This window comes from Lampetra fluviatilis, chromosome 36 (assembly GCF_964198595.1).
Source record: "Lampetra fluviatilis chromosome 36, kcLamFluv1.1, whole genome shotgun sequence".
Classification (NCBI taxonomy): domain Eukaryota; kingdom Metazoa; phylum Chordata; class Hyperoartia; order Petromyzontiformes; family Petromyzontidae; genus Lampetra; species Lampetra fluviatilis.
Window position 1 is genome coordinate 8,096,411 of NC_136310.1, and position 15,258 is coordinate 8,111,668.

General features: G+C 52.9%; 1 protein-coding gene across 1 annotated transcript in view; it reads left to right on the forward strand.

Annotated features, from left to right (window-relative positions):
* The window catches only part of LOC144945076 (solute carrier family 25 member 36-like), a 17,459-nt gene extending 3,652 nt beyond the window's left edge, over positions 1-13,807 (forward strand). Inside the window, exons 2-7 of the mRNA XM_078873317.1 lie at positions 1,273-1,503; positions 2,389-2,466; positions 4,249-4,349; positions 8,821-8,887; positions 9,964-10,385; positions 11,448-13,807. Of these exons, the coding sequence (XP_078729443.1) occupies positions 1,273-1,503; positions 2,389-2,466; positions 4,249-4,349; positions 8,821-8,887; positions 9,964-10,385; positions 11,448-11,641 (1,093 nt within the window). The 3' untranslated portion in view covers positions 11,642-13,807. The remainder of the gene's footprint in view (positions 1-1,272; positions 1,504-2,388; positions 2,467-4,248; positions 4,350-8,820; positions 8,888-9,963; positions 10,386-11,447) is intronic.
* The last annotated feature ends 1,451 nt before the right edge of the window (positions 13,808-15,258 follow it).

The following is a 15,258-nucleotide window of genomic DNA, read 5'->3' on the forward strand; positions in this document are numbered from 1 at the left end:
GGTCGTAAGCAAGCAAGCAAGCGCGCAAGTGAACTTAATATAAAGGATTTAAAAAGAAATCTGGCCATGTCCCGTACCCCCCAGAAAGGTCATCATCCACCCACCCCCCTCAGGCTAAGAGCCACACTGCTTTACTCCGAATGCTAAAAGTCTCGACATTATATTTGACACGCGTCACGTGATGACACAGCACATTCTCTGCACGGGTTTGTTTTAAATTAAATAATGTTCGTGTTATGTAAGCCATCGCGTAACGCTCGTTCGTTATCGCGCGAGGTTTTACGTGACCTTGACGGTTTCCCGGAAACCCACACTCGTCGCGAAGCAGTGCTATGTCCGCTGCTGAGTCGATGGCACTTGTATGCGATGGTGATCGGCTTTTAGATGTGCTTCTAGATTTGAAGCTTTCGTGACTGCAAGGATTCATATTCTTAGGTTTTTTCGGTAAAGTCACGTAGGTAAAACATTTAAATTAATTTAAAAAAATCACGATGTTTCGGAGGCAACACAAGCTTCCGTCTTCAGGTGGAACCGTCACAGCACGATAGCTGTATCAAGTGAGAGACATTCCAAGAAAACAGTCCTTGTGTATATACTGGTTCAGGGTGGGAGGAGCCAAGGTAGGCCCTGAATACTTGTATTATTATTGTGAGGTTCGGTGCGGCTGAAGCACGCTGTTAGGAATGAGCCTTTGTTGTGTAAACTAGGTGCGGGATGATGTACTCCCAATACATTCGAATTTTACGCGGAATTTTTTTTTTTAAATCAGAAAATAAGGCTTGGAGATGATACACGTTTTAGTTGTGGGGTGATTATGCATTTGTAGTTTTATTTCATTGAGAACTTGCAGTTGCCCTCTTTCGTATACCTAATGAATCATCTTCTTGGTTCTTTCGGTAAAGTCACGTAGAATGGAAATAATAAAATAATAAAAATAAAACATAATAAAATAATTCTCACGACGTTTCGGCCACAACGCAAGCAGCCGTCCTCAGGTGAAGAACAGGTCTGTCGATAAGAAATATATTTACGTGTTTGTGTTTTTAAATCGATACTGGTGAAAGTTTAAGTTTCGATTTAAAGCTTTCGTGACTGCAGGGATTCATCTTCTTGGTTCTTTCGGTAAAGTCATCACGTAGAATGGAAATAATAAAATAAAAAAAATAAAACATCATAAAATAATTCTCACGATATTTTCATTACTTTATTACTTCCATTCTACGTGACTTTACCGAAAGAACCAAGAAGATGTTCGTCTTTGTTTGTGCGCAGCTGCGGCGGCACGCTGGGCGCGGTGCTCACGTGCCCACTGGAGGTGGTGAAGACTCGCCTGCAGTCGTCGGGCTCCCTGTCCGGACTCCGCTCCGGCGTGGCCCCCGCGCCGCTCGCGCTCGCCCCGTGCCGGCAGCTCGTGGCGCCCGGCTCGCTGGCGCTTCACGGAGCCGGCACCGCCACCGTCACCGCCGCCCGCGTCGCCACGCCGAGCTTGGCGCAGTGTCTCAGGTGAGCGTCGGCGAGCCACGGCGGGCACCTGTGCACCAGCGATTATAATAATAACAGCTTCTTGGTTCTTTCGGTAAAGTCACGTAGAAGGAAAATAATAAAATAATAAAAATTAAACATAATACGTTTTACCGAAAGAACCAAGAAGATGAATCCCTGCAGTCACGAAAGCTTTAAATCGAAATAATAATAACAGCATCAACAACAGACGCTGCCACCCGGTTTTCCCGCTAGCACCGATTTTCCACTGCGTAGCCGAGCCGAGCCGAGCTGGCCCCCGGCGTAACTCGCGAGGGGCCACGGTTATTTTACCACGGCAGAAGCCGCGCCGAGCCGCGTCGTGCCGCTGACGTCACACGCGTCGCGAACATGTCGAAACACGTGGAGGTGACATGCCGACGCTGCAGCCTCGCGTCGTACTGACTGACGTCATGCGTGTAGTGAACGCTTGTAAATGAGAGACGGTGCCAATGAAGCAGCATTCTGTCTAGCACGTTGTAGTAGGCTTTCATGTAAATATAAATGTGTCGTTAAACCCGCCAACACCCGGCGCAGCCCAATTAGTAAAAGGTTGTGTCACCTAAACAAAACGTGCAAATTGGTTACTACTTCAGCCCACCGGTTGTGTGTTGGAAAGTAAACCCAGAACATGTACAGTTTGACGATGGTAACGTTTCGCTGGTGATTACAACAACCAGCTTCATCAGGCGATAGCCAGGATTGTGAGAAAGAAAACAACCTGCATTCCAGACGGTGTTTGTCGTACGGCTGATGTTGACGTTGAGCAACAACTTGCGTGGCAGCGAATCGATACGGCGCCCCTGTGTGGACGGTAGTGACCTCCCGCGTATCCCCACGCCCCCCACCCCCTTGGCGTGTTGTCAGGACGATAGTGGAGAAGGAGGGAGTCCGGTCCCTGTTCCGGGGTCTGGGTCCCAACCTGGTGGGAGTGGCGCCGTCTCGGTAAGGACCAGAGCCCCTCGCTATACCCCTTCTCTGCAGTACACCACAAGCTGTGCCCCTGTTCTGCAGTACACCACAAGCTGTGCCCCTGCTCTGCAGTACACCACAAGCTGTGCCCCTGCTCTGCAGTACACCACAAGCTGTGCCCCTGCTCTGCAGTACACCACAAGCTGTACCCCTGCTCTGCAGTACACCACAAGCTGTGCCCCTGCTCTGCAGTACACCACAAGCTGTGCCCCTGCTCTGCAGTACACCACAAGCTGTACCCCTGCTCTGCAGTACACCACAAGCTGTGCCCCTGTTCTGCAGTACACCACAAGCTGTGCTCCTGTTCTGCAGTACACCACAAGCTGTGCCCCTGCTCTGCAGTACACCACAAGCTGTGCCCCTGCTCTGCAGTACACCACAAGCTGTGCCCCTGCTCTGCAGTACACCACAAGCTGTGCCCCTGCTCTGCAGTACACCACAAGCTGTGCCCCTGCTCTGCAGTACACCACAAGCTGTGCCCCTGCTCTGCAGTACACCACAAGCTTGTGACCACGGTGCCTGCACACAGGCAAAGATCCCCCCCGTATAGCCCTTGAACAGACTGTTGGGGCAGGTGCCGCTTAGCGAGCACCTGTGAAGGACGCTTGGATGCACGGGTGTGGCTGACACCACGCCCGGGCCCGCGTTTAAGGTTGAGCCAACCTAGGGGATTCCCATAATGAGTTCAGATGTTCGTTGTCAATACTCTTTGGTTCTTTCGGTAAAGTCACGTTGGTAGAAAAATAAAACAATAAAAATAATATATCGCGACGTTTCGATCGCAACACAAGCGGTCGTCCTTGTGCGGAAAAAATAAAATAATCCAGCAGTCGAACTGCTGGATTATTTATTTTTCTACCCACGTGACTTTACCGAACGAACCAAGAAGATGAATCCCTGCAGTCACGAAAGCTTTAAATCGAAATTTTATTATGTTTTATTTTTATTATTTCATTATTTTCCTTCTACGTGACTTTACCGAAAGAACCAAGAAGATGAATCCCTGCAGTCACGAAGGCTTTAAATCGAAATAAAATACAATTCTCACAATTGTATTTTATTATGTTTGAGAATTGTATTTTATTATGTTTTATTTTTGTATTTTATTATGTTTCATTTTTATTATTTCATTATTTTCCTTCTACGTGACTTTACCGAAAGAACCAAGAAGATGAATCCCTGCAGTCACGAAAGAAGCTTTAAATCGAAATTCAAGATTTGGTGTCAATGTTGCTGTGAGCGGAAATGAAATTTGAACTCGCTAGGGTCTAAAACGAAACTGTTAAAACGAAACTAAACTGTTTCTATCTTACCAGGTAAGGCCCACTGAGTAATCGAGCTCTTTTTCAGAAGCTACCTGGCCAGCACGAATGACAGCTCAGCGATGTCGCTTGTCGTCACGTGGACATTGATAGCAGCCAAATACTCTTAGCGCAGTGCGCTAACCACTGCACTACCGCTCCCCACACACAGTGTCTTCGCTCGCTCGCACGCGCGCACATGCACACCCATGCCTATGATTAATTATTTATCCAGGAAAGCCACATCCGAGTCCCAGGACTCTTTTACGCACCGCCGGTTTCGTGAATTCCTTTGAGCGTTGTGGTTTCCTCCCCGAGCGTTGGGCTTTCCCCGAAACGCAGCGCGACCCTTCACCGACGTGCCGTTCGTATCGCGCGAAACCTTCGCTGCGAAGCGCAAAAACAACCCTTGAAAGTTCCCCCGCTCGCTGCTGCTCTCTCCCTGTCCCCCCAGTGCCATCTACTTTGCGGCCTACTCCTCCGCCAAGGAGCACTACAACTCCGTCTTCCAGGCCGAGTCTCCGCCGGTGCACATGTGCTCCGCTGCCACGGCCGGTACGAGTCGCGCGCCGGTTCTCGGCCTTTCTCTGTCGCAGCATGCCGTGCGTGCCGTACCATGCCGTGCCTGCCATACCGCGCAGTGCCTTGATGCAGCATGCTGTATTGAACCATGCTGTGCCATGCTGTACCATTCCGTGCCTGCTGTACCGCGCAGTGCCTTGATGTAGCATGCTGTATTGAACCGTGCTGTACCATGCTGTACCATGCCATGCCTGCCGTACCGCGCAGTGCCTTGATGTAGCATGCTGTATTGAACCATGCTGTATTTGCTGTGCCATGCTGTACCCCACAGTACCATGCTGTACCGTACCCTGCAAAGCCATGCTCTACCAGTTCTACCGTGCAGCATCATGCTTTAGCATGCTGTCTAGTACCATGCTGTAACCATGTTGTAACCATGTTGTAACCATGTTGTAACCATGTTGTAACCATGTACCATTCCATGTTGTACCTGCTGTACCTTGTAGTACTACGCTGTGCCATGCTGTTTTGTGCTTGACCGTGTCGTAGCATGTTTGTATCTGCTCTAGCATGCCGTGCTGTACCATACCGTACGATGCCGCCCCGTGTCGTTACATGCTGCACCTGCTGTACCATGCAGCACCATGCTGTACCATGCAGCACCATGCTGTACTCTACCGTGTATTGTGGCCTTGACATCACGAGGGGTGGGTGGTGGCAGCATGGGGGAGGGGGGGGGGGGGACCGGTGGTGTTTGCTGGGGGGCCGCCGTCACACCGGAGAGGTTGAGAGTGTCACCGGTTCACAAGGACGAGTTTTCAGGCATTCAATAAACTTTATTAACTTTTTGTCTATTACCAGGCAAGGCCCCACTGAGCTGTGTAGCTATTTTTCAGAAGCATTCTGGCCGCAATTGGCAGCTCAACGAAGGGGCTTGTCATCGTCACGTGGAAATGCATAGCAGTCAAATGTGGAGGGGGAAAACCGGAGGACCCGGAGAAAAATCCACGCGACCACGGGGAGAGAGAGAGACGCAAACTCCAAATATACAGCAGCAGCAGGCGTCAGGGTCGGGATGGAACCCACGACCTCCTGTATACCAGGCGAGAGAGTTAACATCTCCTAGCCACCGTGATGATGATGATGAGAGAGAGACACGCAAACTCCAAATATACAGCAGCAGGCGTCAGGATCGGGATCGAACCCACGACCTCCTGTACACCAGGAGAGGTAGTCAACATCTCTCGGCCACTGCTCCGGGGGCAATGAACACGCGATCCGCCGCGCGGTCGCTTCGGTTCAACTCGCCGAGCGCTCGTCTTCGCTTCACCCACGTCGGTGGTTGCCGCCCTCACCCCCTCTCGGCAGGGTTCACCGCTATCAGCGCCACGAACCCAATCTGGCTCGTAAAAACTAGAATGCAGCTCGAGAGCAGGTAACGCAGCGCGGCCGCTCGACATGTGACATCCCTCGCCTCCCCTCCCCTCACCTCATCTCCCTCCCCTCCCTCCCTCCCGCCCCTCACCTCCCTCCCCTCCCTCACCTCACCTCCCTCCCCTCGCCTCCCTCCCTCGCTTCGCTCCCTCCCCTCCCCTCACCTCCCTCCCCTCGCCTCCCCTCCCTCACCTCACCTCACCTCCCCTCACCTCCCTCCCCTCACCTCCCTCCCTCCCTCGCTTTGCTCCCACCCTCACCTCACCTCGCCTCCCACCCTCACGTCCCCGCCACCAAAACGGATTTGCCTCGTCGGAAAAAAATGGGGGCGCTCGTTTGCGAATCTGGGCGTCTGTGTTGAGGTTTCTCAGCGTTTGTCTCCGAATCGTGTTTTGTTCCGCCGTGTGGCTGGCTCTGCACGTGCGTTGCTGCTTGATCTTCCCGGGTGCTAAATTGGCGGCTTTGGGCGGTGGACTTGACCTGCGGTTGCGGTGACCCCAATGAACGTTGCTTTCTGTTGTTCCTCGCAGAGGCCACGGAGGTTGCGATGAGCGTCCTTTGTGCCTCTTCCCACCTCCCCGTTTGTTGTTGTTGTTGTTAAGGAGAGGTTCACAATATAATCACAAATTAACTTTCAAAATGTGCTTAGCTTTGTTAGGTAGGTAGGCTAGAAAAATATTTTTTTATAAAACGCGAGGCGTCAAGGAAAGTGGGAGGCCGGATTGTTACGTTGCAGGATTGTGAGAGGGGGTGGGGGGTGGGGGGGGGGGGGGGAGACCTCATCCAGCAGTGGATAGATCAGGGCCGATGATGACGGCTGTAATAATCACAAACAAAATAACAACTTTCACGCGAATGAGAAAAACTAATTTTTTTAGGAGCAAAAAAGTAGACGAGTAGAAATTGCTCAATTTACCCAAACAGCATCGGCTTATTTTTCACATTGAAAAAAACACCTTGACACTTGGCGAACGTCAAGCCTCGTATGTACGTGTGTATGCTGAACTTCTGCAACGTACGTGCATAGCCTACCGTGCTAATCGGAGGTGCGGGGTGGGGGGGGGGGCAAACAACACAAAAACGATGGCCAGCTTGCGCTTGAGTCGATCTATCGCCCGAGCGACGCTGTGGCTTCTTGCCGTCGCGAGCCGGCGTTGTAGCGAGTGCGTTGTGGAGCACAAGGACGGAGACGATCGCGGGCAGCGTTTAAAAACGATGTTCACAAAAATAAACTGAAACTTTTTATTTTACCAGCTAAGGCCCCACTGGGCTATATGGCTCTTTTTTAGAAGCGACCTGGTCACAAATGTTAGCTCAACGAAGTGGCTTATCATCGTGTGGACATTTATAGCAGCAGCCAAATACTCGCGAGATGGTAACCACCTCGCCTGGTGTACAGAAGGTCTTGGGTTCGATCCCAACCCTGACGCCTGTACATTTGGCGTGTGCGGTGTCTCTCTCCCCGTGGTCGCGTGGATTTTTCTCCGGGCCCTCCCGTTTTTCCTTCCACATTTAGAAACAGGCGTTTAGAGTATTTGGCTGCTGTCAGTTTACACGTGATGATGATAAGCTATCTTCTTGGTTCTTTCGGTAAAGTCACGTAGAAGGGAAGTAATAAAATAATAAAAATTAAACATAATAAAATAATTCTCACGACGTTTCGGCTACGTGACTTTACCGAAAGAACCAAGAAGATGAATCCCTGCAGTCACGAAAGCTTTAAATCGATGATAAGCTATTTCGTTGGGATATTGTTTGGGACTGCCAGGTCGCTTCTGAAAAGAGTTACATAGCTCAAGAAGGCCTTAACTGGTAAACAAGAAAAGTGACATGTTATCGGTTAAATCTTGGGCCACAGAGCTTTGGTATTTCTCTGTGGTTTGCCACACCTCCGAAGCGTTCTCTCTCTCCTGAGATGACATCTGTTCCGTCGGTGCCGCCGCCGGGTTAATGAGTGTCGAGGCTGTGACAGCGATTATACAGCAGCAGCAGGAGGTGTGACCTTTACGAGCGGGCAAGAGTACACTGAGAGCAAGGGAGGGAGGGAGGTCAGGGAGGGAGGTGAGGGAGGGAGGGAGGTAAGGGAGGGAGGTTAGGGAGGGAGGGAGGTTAGGGAGGGAGGTTAGGGAGGGAGGTGAGGGAGGGAGGGAGGTAAGGCAGGGAGGTTAGGGAGGGAGGTGAGGGAGGGAGGGAGGTTAGGGAGGGAGGTGAGGGAGGGAAGTTAAGGAGGGAGGGAGGTGAGGGAGGGAGGTCAGGCAAGGAGGGAGGTGAGGGAGGGATGGAGGTTAGGGAGTGAGGGAGGTCAGGGAGGGAGGTGAGGGAGGGAGGGAGGGAGGTGAGGGAGGGAGGTGAGGGAGGGAGGACTGCGTCTGTCTCTCTCTAACGAGGAACACATGCAAGCGACAGTAAAATTCAAATTCGTATCGCGTTAAATATGACTTTTATAAAACATTTAACGCGATATGCCGGTGTTCAACGTTCCAAGTTGTAAGCAAACCGTGCAACTAGACGTGTTCTTACGGTATTTGAAATATTCGGACGCGCAAATGCCAAATACGTTACGAGCAGCGTAGAAAGGTCAAGGTGGAGCCCTGCAATTTCTTGATTACGTCACTGCTGCCAGGACCGCCTCTACTACAGGCGGGAGCTCATTAAATGCCCCCTCTCTAGCGGGTGTTTTGGCCTACTCTTCCACGCTAGCCATAAGTGTTAGAAGGAGGTGGGGGTGGCAGTGCCCACACTTTACCTCCACCGCATACGACCTGCCGATCGACTGAACTGTGGTGTAAACCATTTTAAATTCGCAGGCAAATTGGGTTCCAACCGGGGGCCCTTCTTGCTGCCGTGGGACGAACATCAACCGCTGCCGCCACCTTGCAGGCCCGGTCCTCATTTCCTCGTCTTTTGATTTTGTCTCCCCCGTGGGTGTCGTGGTGGTCGACGGTTCGCTCACTCGCCACGCTCGCCCTCTCTCTCTCTCCCTGTCCGTCCGTGGGTCTCCGTGTCTCTGTGGTCTCTCTGGGGTGTCTCTCTCCGCGTGTGTCCGTGGCACCGTGAAATCTGCGCGCAGGCTTTATCACTAACACCTCCATGAACCCCGTGTGGCTGGTGAAAACTCGCATGCAGCTCGACGCAAGGTGCGTCGCCCCGCAGGCCACACACACACACACGCACACACACACACACGCACTGCACACACACACGCACACACACACACACACGTGCACACACACACACACGCACACACACACACACGCACACACACACACACGCACTGCACACACACACGCACACACACGCACTGCACACACACACGCACACACGCACACACACACGCACGCACGCACACACACTGCACCGCCGCGCGACCCTCCCCACCCCCCGCACCCCTCCACCGTGAACGGCGGCCGCGATCGTTTTGCCGATTGGTAAAATCGGCGTCTTGTCCGTAACGGCGAGGGTTGTTTAACCCTTATTCCCGTTCCGAGATGTCTGCAAGTTACAGCGGGTGCGTTTGTTCCTGTTCACCGCTGAATCTCGGAACGGCGAGCGGTTCGTCGTTAATTTCATTCAGAGAGGCGTAGCGCCGTTGCTTTTAAAGACATCACACTCACGACACGACCGCACTCTTCGATAGCTGGCGCCAAACCGTGCCACGCGCCCTCCCGCATGGCCTCGTGGTAGCCTCGGTACCGATAAAGTTATTTAATTTTTTTATCCATTTCCATTCCGATGACGTACACCGGCGTCATCAGAACAGAATGCAGAGAAAACGGAATCGGAAGTAAAACTGATGACGGGCACCCACGTCATCGGAATGGGAAAGGGTTAATTGATGACCGGTGAAACCACGTCACCGCTTTCACACTCTGAAAGGTCGGGAACCGGGTAACCGACCGCAGTGGGACGATTGATTACATTTGCCGTCGTTTCTCTGTTAAAAACGGTAAAAGCGCAGCCCTGCGATTGGGTGATCGGTCAAAATTATTTGACAACCCCAGAGATGTTGCTTTTCTTCGTCTTGAATCGGCACCGCTCACATGACGCACTCCCAGAAGGCTCTGCGGGGCCTTTGGGATCTGTGCAAGTACAAAACTAAAATTGCTGTGTAATCACTGACGAGCGATTGACGTGGCGGTTATACGGCGTCGTTTTATGACGACGCTTTCTCGCACGCTGCCCCCCCGCCCCGCCCCCCTCCCCTCCTCCGCAGGAGCCGCGGCGAGCGGGGCATGACGGCGCTGCAGTGCGTGCGCAAGGTGTACCGCACGGAGGGCGTCCGCGGATTCTACCGCGGAATGACGGCCTCCTACGCCGGCATCTCCGAGACCATCGTTCACTTTGTGCTCTACGAGAGCCTCAAGAGGCGGCTGCTGGAGGCGCGGGGACACAACTCCGGCCGCAACTCCGGCCGCGACGGCGCCACCCCCGCCACCACCGGCGGTGGGCCCAGGGCGGAGGGGGCATCCCGGCGTCTTGGCGGCACCGCCACCTCGGTCGTCGTGGCCGCGGCCGCCCCCGCTGCTGTCGCCGTGGCGACGGTGGAGGACGGGCGGCTGGCCAGCGACTTCCTGGTGCTGATGTGCGCCGCGGCCTGCTCCAAGGCCTGCGCGTCCTGCCTGGCCTACCCGCACGGTGAGGCCCGCGTGGGGTGCGGGCGCGCGCTCACAACCCGCTCATTGGCGGGGGTGGGGGGGGTGTTGGTGCTAGAAGTGGTGGTGGTCAATTGGAGGCAGTCGCCCTCCAACAACAATGGGTAGGGCAGAGGGGCGACGCTCAAGTTCAAAGTTCATTTATTAGGTATGGCCCTGTGAGCCATTCGGCTCTTGAATCGGGTGCAACCGCTCACAATGCAGTAGGGGCCACAGCTGGTGTGCATCTGCCAGCCATCTCCGCCGGTCAACCCACGACAGCCTGGGCTCTGTCCCGTGACCTCCTGTCAGCAGCGAGCCTTCGACGCTTCACATGGCCTTAAGGTGCACCTGGCCTGGCACAGGCGCCGTGGTGACGTCACCGTCAGTGGCGAATGGTGGGTATTGGTGTTGGTGGTTTCTGGGGAGCGGTAGTGTAGAGGTTACCACGCCGCGCTACGAACCCGGCGACCCGAGTTCGATTCCCGCTGACGGCCAACACCAGTGACGATTATCTGAACCGGTCCTGGGCCTCAAATGAGTACCTGTTGCGGTGTGTAAAAACATCGCCATTGGGGAGACAAAGGCGGCCGGGCGTGGTGCTGGCCACCCACCCCCTCGTGTGCCGTGCCGGCCTTCATAGGTGCTCGCTAACAGCACTTGCCCCTACAGTCTGTTCAGGCTACACGGGGGATCTTTGTCTTCAGTATTGTTGCTGATGGTAGTTGTTCCGGCGATGGTAATGGTGGTGGGAATTGTTGTTGCTGATGGTGATGTTGCCGCTGCACACATGTTGTGCAATATATAGAGTCCCACCTTCATCTATGGGTCCTATGCTGATTTTGGGATCCTTTACAAACAAGTCTGAGCCCTATGTAAGTCAGGAGTGGATCGTTTATCGAAGGACCATGGGTGAATGTCCGTGAAAGTCGCTCCGGAATTGTTGTTATTGTTTTATTTGCGTGCCATTCTTGATCTCCCTCCCTCCCTCCCTCCGTCTTTCACTCTCTCCACCTCCCCCCACCTCCGTCCCCTCCCCCCCTCCGTCCCTGGCTTGCGGAAGCAGAGGTGGCACGCACGCGTCTGCGCGAGGAGGGCACCAAGTACCGCTCGCTGGTGCAGACGCTGCGCGTCGTGGCGCGCGAGGAGGGCGGCCGGGCGCTGTACCGCGGCCTCCCCGCTCATCTCCTGCGCCAGGTGCCCAACACGGCCATCATGATGGCCACGTACGAGGTCGTCGTCTACCTGCTCGGCGGATAGGCCGTCGCCCCTCCCACCTCGCCCCTCCCACCTCGCCCCGTGGGGCCGGCCGCGCGACTCTTAACAGCGCCAGCAAGAGGCTGCGGTGGCACCGGCCGAGGCGGCGGCGACAGAAAAGCGACGCAGCAGCAACAGCAGCAGCAGCATCAGCAGCAGCATCAAGGCTAGTGGTGGCAATTAGAAGCAGCAGCATATGCGGTGGTGGTGGCTGCAGTAGATACAGCAGCAGTAACAGTAGAAGCTGCAGCAACAACAGCAGCAGCAACAGCAGCAGCAGCATCAAGGCTAGTGGTGGAAATTAGAAGCAGCAGTGTAAGTGGTGGTGGTGGCTGCAGTAGATACAGCAGCAGTAACAGTAGAAGCAGCAGCAGCAGCACGAGCTAGCAACAACAACCAAAACCGGTAGTAGCAGCAGTATTAGCAGCACCAGCAGCTTCAGCACGAGCAGCAGTGGCAGTAGCTGCAGCAGTTGCGGCAACAGCGGCATCAAGGGGTAGTCGTGGAAATTAACACCAGGAGTAGCAGCAGCAGCAGCAACGATAACAACAGGAGTAACAGCAGCAGCAGCAGCAGCAACAGCACCACTTGCGCCTAGAAGCAGAACCCGATGATGACCTCTAAGGTAGGGGCGTCACCAACAGCAGTGCAGCAAGTAGGTTTGCAGTCGGCGCCCGTAAGATTTTTACATTTTTTTTATTTTAAAGCGTTATCCCCCGACGTGCGAGCGGTGGGTTTTCTCCCGAGTCCTCGTTCGTAAGCGCGGGGACCCACACCTCCTTGGCCAAACAATCCTTCTCAGCAGGAGCCTCCTGTCAGAAAAACAGGAGTCTTGAGACTCGGTTGAAAGCCTTTCCTGGAGAAGCGACCTTAATAAAACCACCGAGGCAACGCAGACTCTTGTCACCCTACCAGAGGTCGCAACCGGGTACCCGATGCCCGTACCCTACCCGATACCCGGCTACCCATACCCGGCCGGGTACCCGTTTGCGATCCTGGTGCGGCCGGGTACGGGTACGGGTAGGCCGTGAGTCACTGGTGAGTCACCGTTTTTCACTCATTTCCCAACGTCTTGTCTCTTCTCACAATTCAAGTTCCTAGAATCAACCCACCCGCGCCTGCAACATGGCTTCATCCCAGAGGTCGCAATCAGGTACCCGATACCCGTACCCTACCCGTACGGGTAGGGTACGGGTATGGGTACGGCCGGGTACGGGTACCCGTTTGCGACCCTGGTGCGGCCGGGTACGGGTAAGGAATCAAAACCCGTTTGCGACCTCTGCACCCTACTCTGCCCGGGGGCTGACTGAGCGTGGCTTTCCCCGGTCGGATGGGTATCTCTCTCTTAGAAACGAACTCCAACAAAGACAAAGATCCCCCATGTAGCCTGAACAGACTGTAGGGGCAAGTATTGTTCGCGAGCGCCTTTGAAGGCCAGCACGGCACACGACGGGGTGGGTGGCCAGCACCATGCCCGGCCGCCTTTGTCTCCCCAGTGGCGATGTTTACACATCGCACCAGGCAATTATTTGAGGCTGAGTCGACCTAGGGGAGGCCCAGGACCAGTGCAAATAATCGTCACTGGTGTTGGCCTTAAGCAGGAATCGAACTTGGGTCACTGGATTTGTAGCACAACGCACCAACGTACTAACCGTTGCGCCACCACTCCCCACAAATACACACACACCGACCGACACACACACCGACAGACACACCGACAAACACACCGACACACACACACCGACACACACAGAAATGTGGATATGGACTGAGAACCGATAATCAATTGGTGATCGTTTCCTGCGTGCGATTATCGACGACGCTAAAAATCCCGAAGTGAACACCAATCATCAGCGTCGCTGCATCAGCCACCGTCATCGCCACCATCAGCATCGTCGACATCATCACCCTGCGTCGCTGCAGTGAGCGCACCGTGGACTTGTCTGACGAGTCAGTCTAACGAGCCAGTACGTCATTGAATAAGACCCCACCACGATCGACTGTGTTGGCGTTTTATGGGGGGCCTTGAGTGTTGTTTGAAGTGGTTTCAAGTCAATCTTAATTTTAGAACTTTCGTGACTGCAGGAATTATTATTTGGTTCTTTCGGTTAAGTCACGTCTAAAGATAAAATAATAAATTAAATTAAATAATAGAATACGACGTTTCGATTGCAACACAAGCAATCATCAGGTATAATGATTGCTTGTGTTGCAATCGAAACGTCGTATTCTATTATTTAATTTAATTTATTATTTTATCTTTAGACGTGACTTAACCGAAAGAACCAAATAATGGTTTCAAGTCGGTTCTGCGACAGTTTACCATCACTACAGCACCCGTACGAGGGTGCGCGTGTCGCGAGCTAAATTTACGATTGGGGCTGCGTCTTCCATATACAGGTGATGATATTGTTGTCGTATTTATTTAAATGATTTGTATTTATATTGCTTTGTGTATGATATGTATTTTTTTGTACTGCCCCTTTATGAAGCCACTGTTGGACGCGGATCCCTCCCCACGCCGTGCAGGTCGTGGCGGGTTATTTGACCATACTTCACCACGCCGGTCGGTGCAGCTTTGGGAGCATAGCACGGTCCAAGTGGACTTTGCTGCACTTACATGTGCTGCCCGCCGCTGGTTCACACAGCGGAACTCGCTTAGGCCTCACCAGTTAAGTTGTTTTAATCACCGTTGCGTGGATTTAAATGGGATTCACGAGACTCTGAAAGCGGCGTGTTAACAACCGCCAAGGTGGTGGCCGGGTGGCTCGAAGGTCTGGGTTCGAATCCAGGGTGACAGCCGCCTGCGATTAAACCGGGTTCTTGAGCAGCCGGGGTCACCAACGACTGCACAAAAAGCAACAAACAAAAAGCAGAAATCTTCTTGGTTCTTTCGGTAAAGTCACGTAGAAGGGAAGTAATAAAATAATAAAAAAACATAATAAAATAATTCTCACGACGTTTTGGGCACAACGCAAGCAGCCGTCCTCAGGTGAAGAACAGGTCTGCGTAGGAGGTAGGCATTTCACAAGTAGTGACTAATCCCATATCTGCATTTCCCATAAATATGCTAAATTCCTCTTGATATGCAAATTCCTTTGTCAAGGCGCTCTTCCCCCTCCAACCCAGCTTAAATATACGCTGCCAAGCGTGGTGGTGTTCATTCAGACACTGTCTTTCCGACAGACCTGTTCTTCACCTGAGGACGGCTGCTTGCGTTGTGGCCGAAACGTCGTGAGAATTATTTTATTATGTTTTATTTGTATTATTTCCCTTCTACGTGACTTTACCGAAAGAACCAAGAAGATGAATCCCTGTAGTCACGAAAGCTTTAAATCGAAAAAAGCAGAAACTCCGTTGCATCGAATTTGGTTCTGCAGTAAAATATGCCGAAATTATTGTCTTTGACAATAAAAACAAGAATCAGTTTGAATGGTTATGCGATGAAGGTTTTCTCTCTGGCAGGGCGGCCGGGAAAGGGTCGCTCCGCTGCTGTTTGGACCAGAGGCTACTTTGTTTGGATCGCGGAGGTAGTTCTGTAATATCAACTTACGTGGACCATTTTATTAACAGGAAGGGCTACGCTGCTTCACAGGAGTTCTGAATGGATGCCTTTGTCT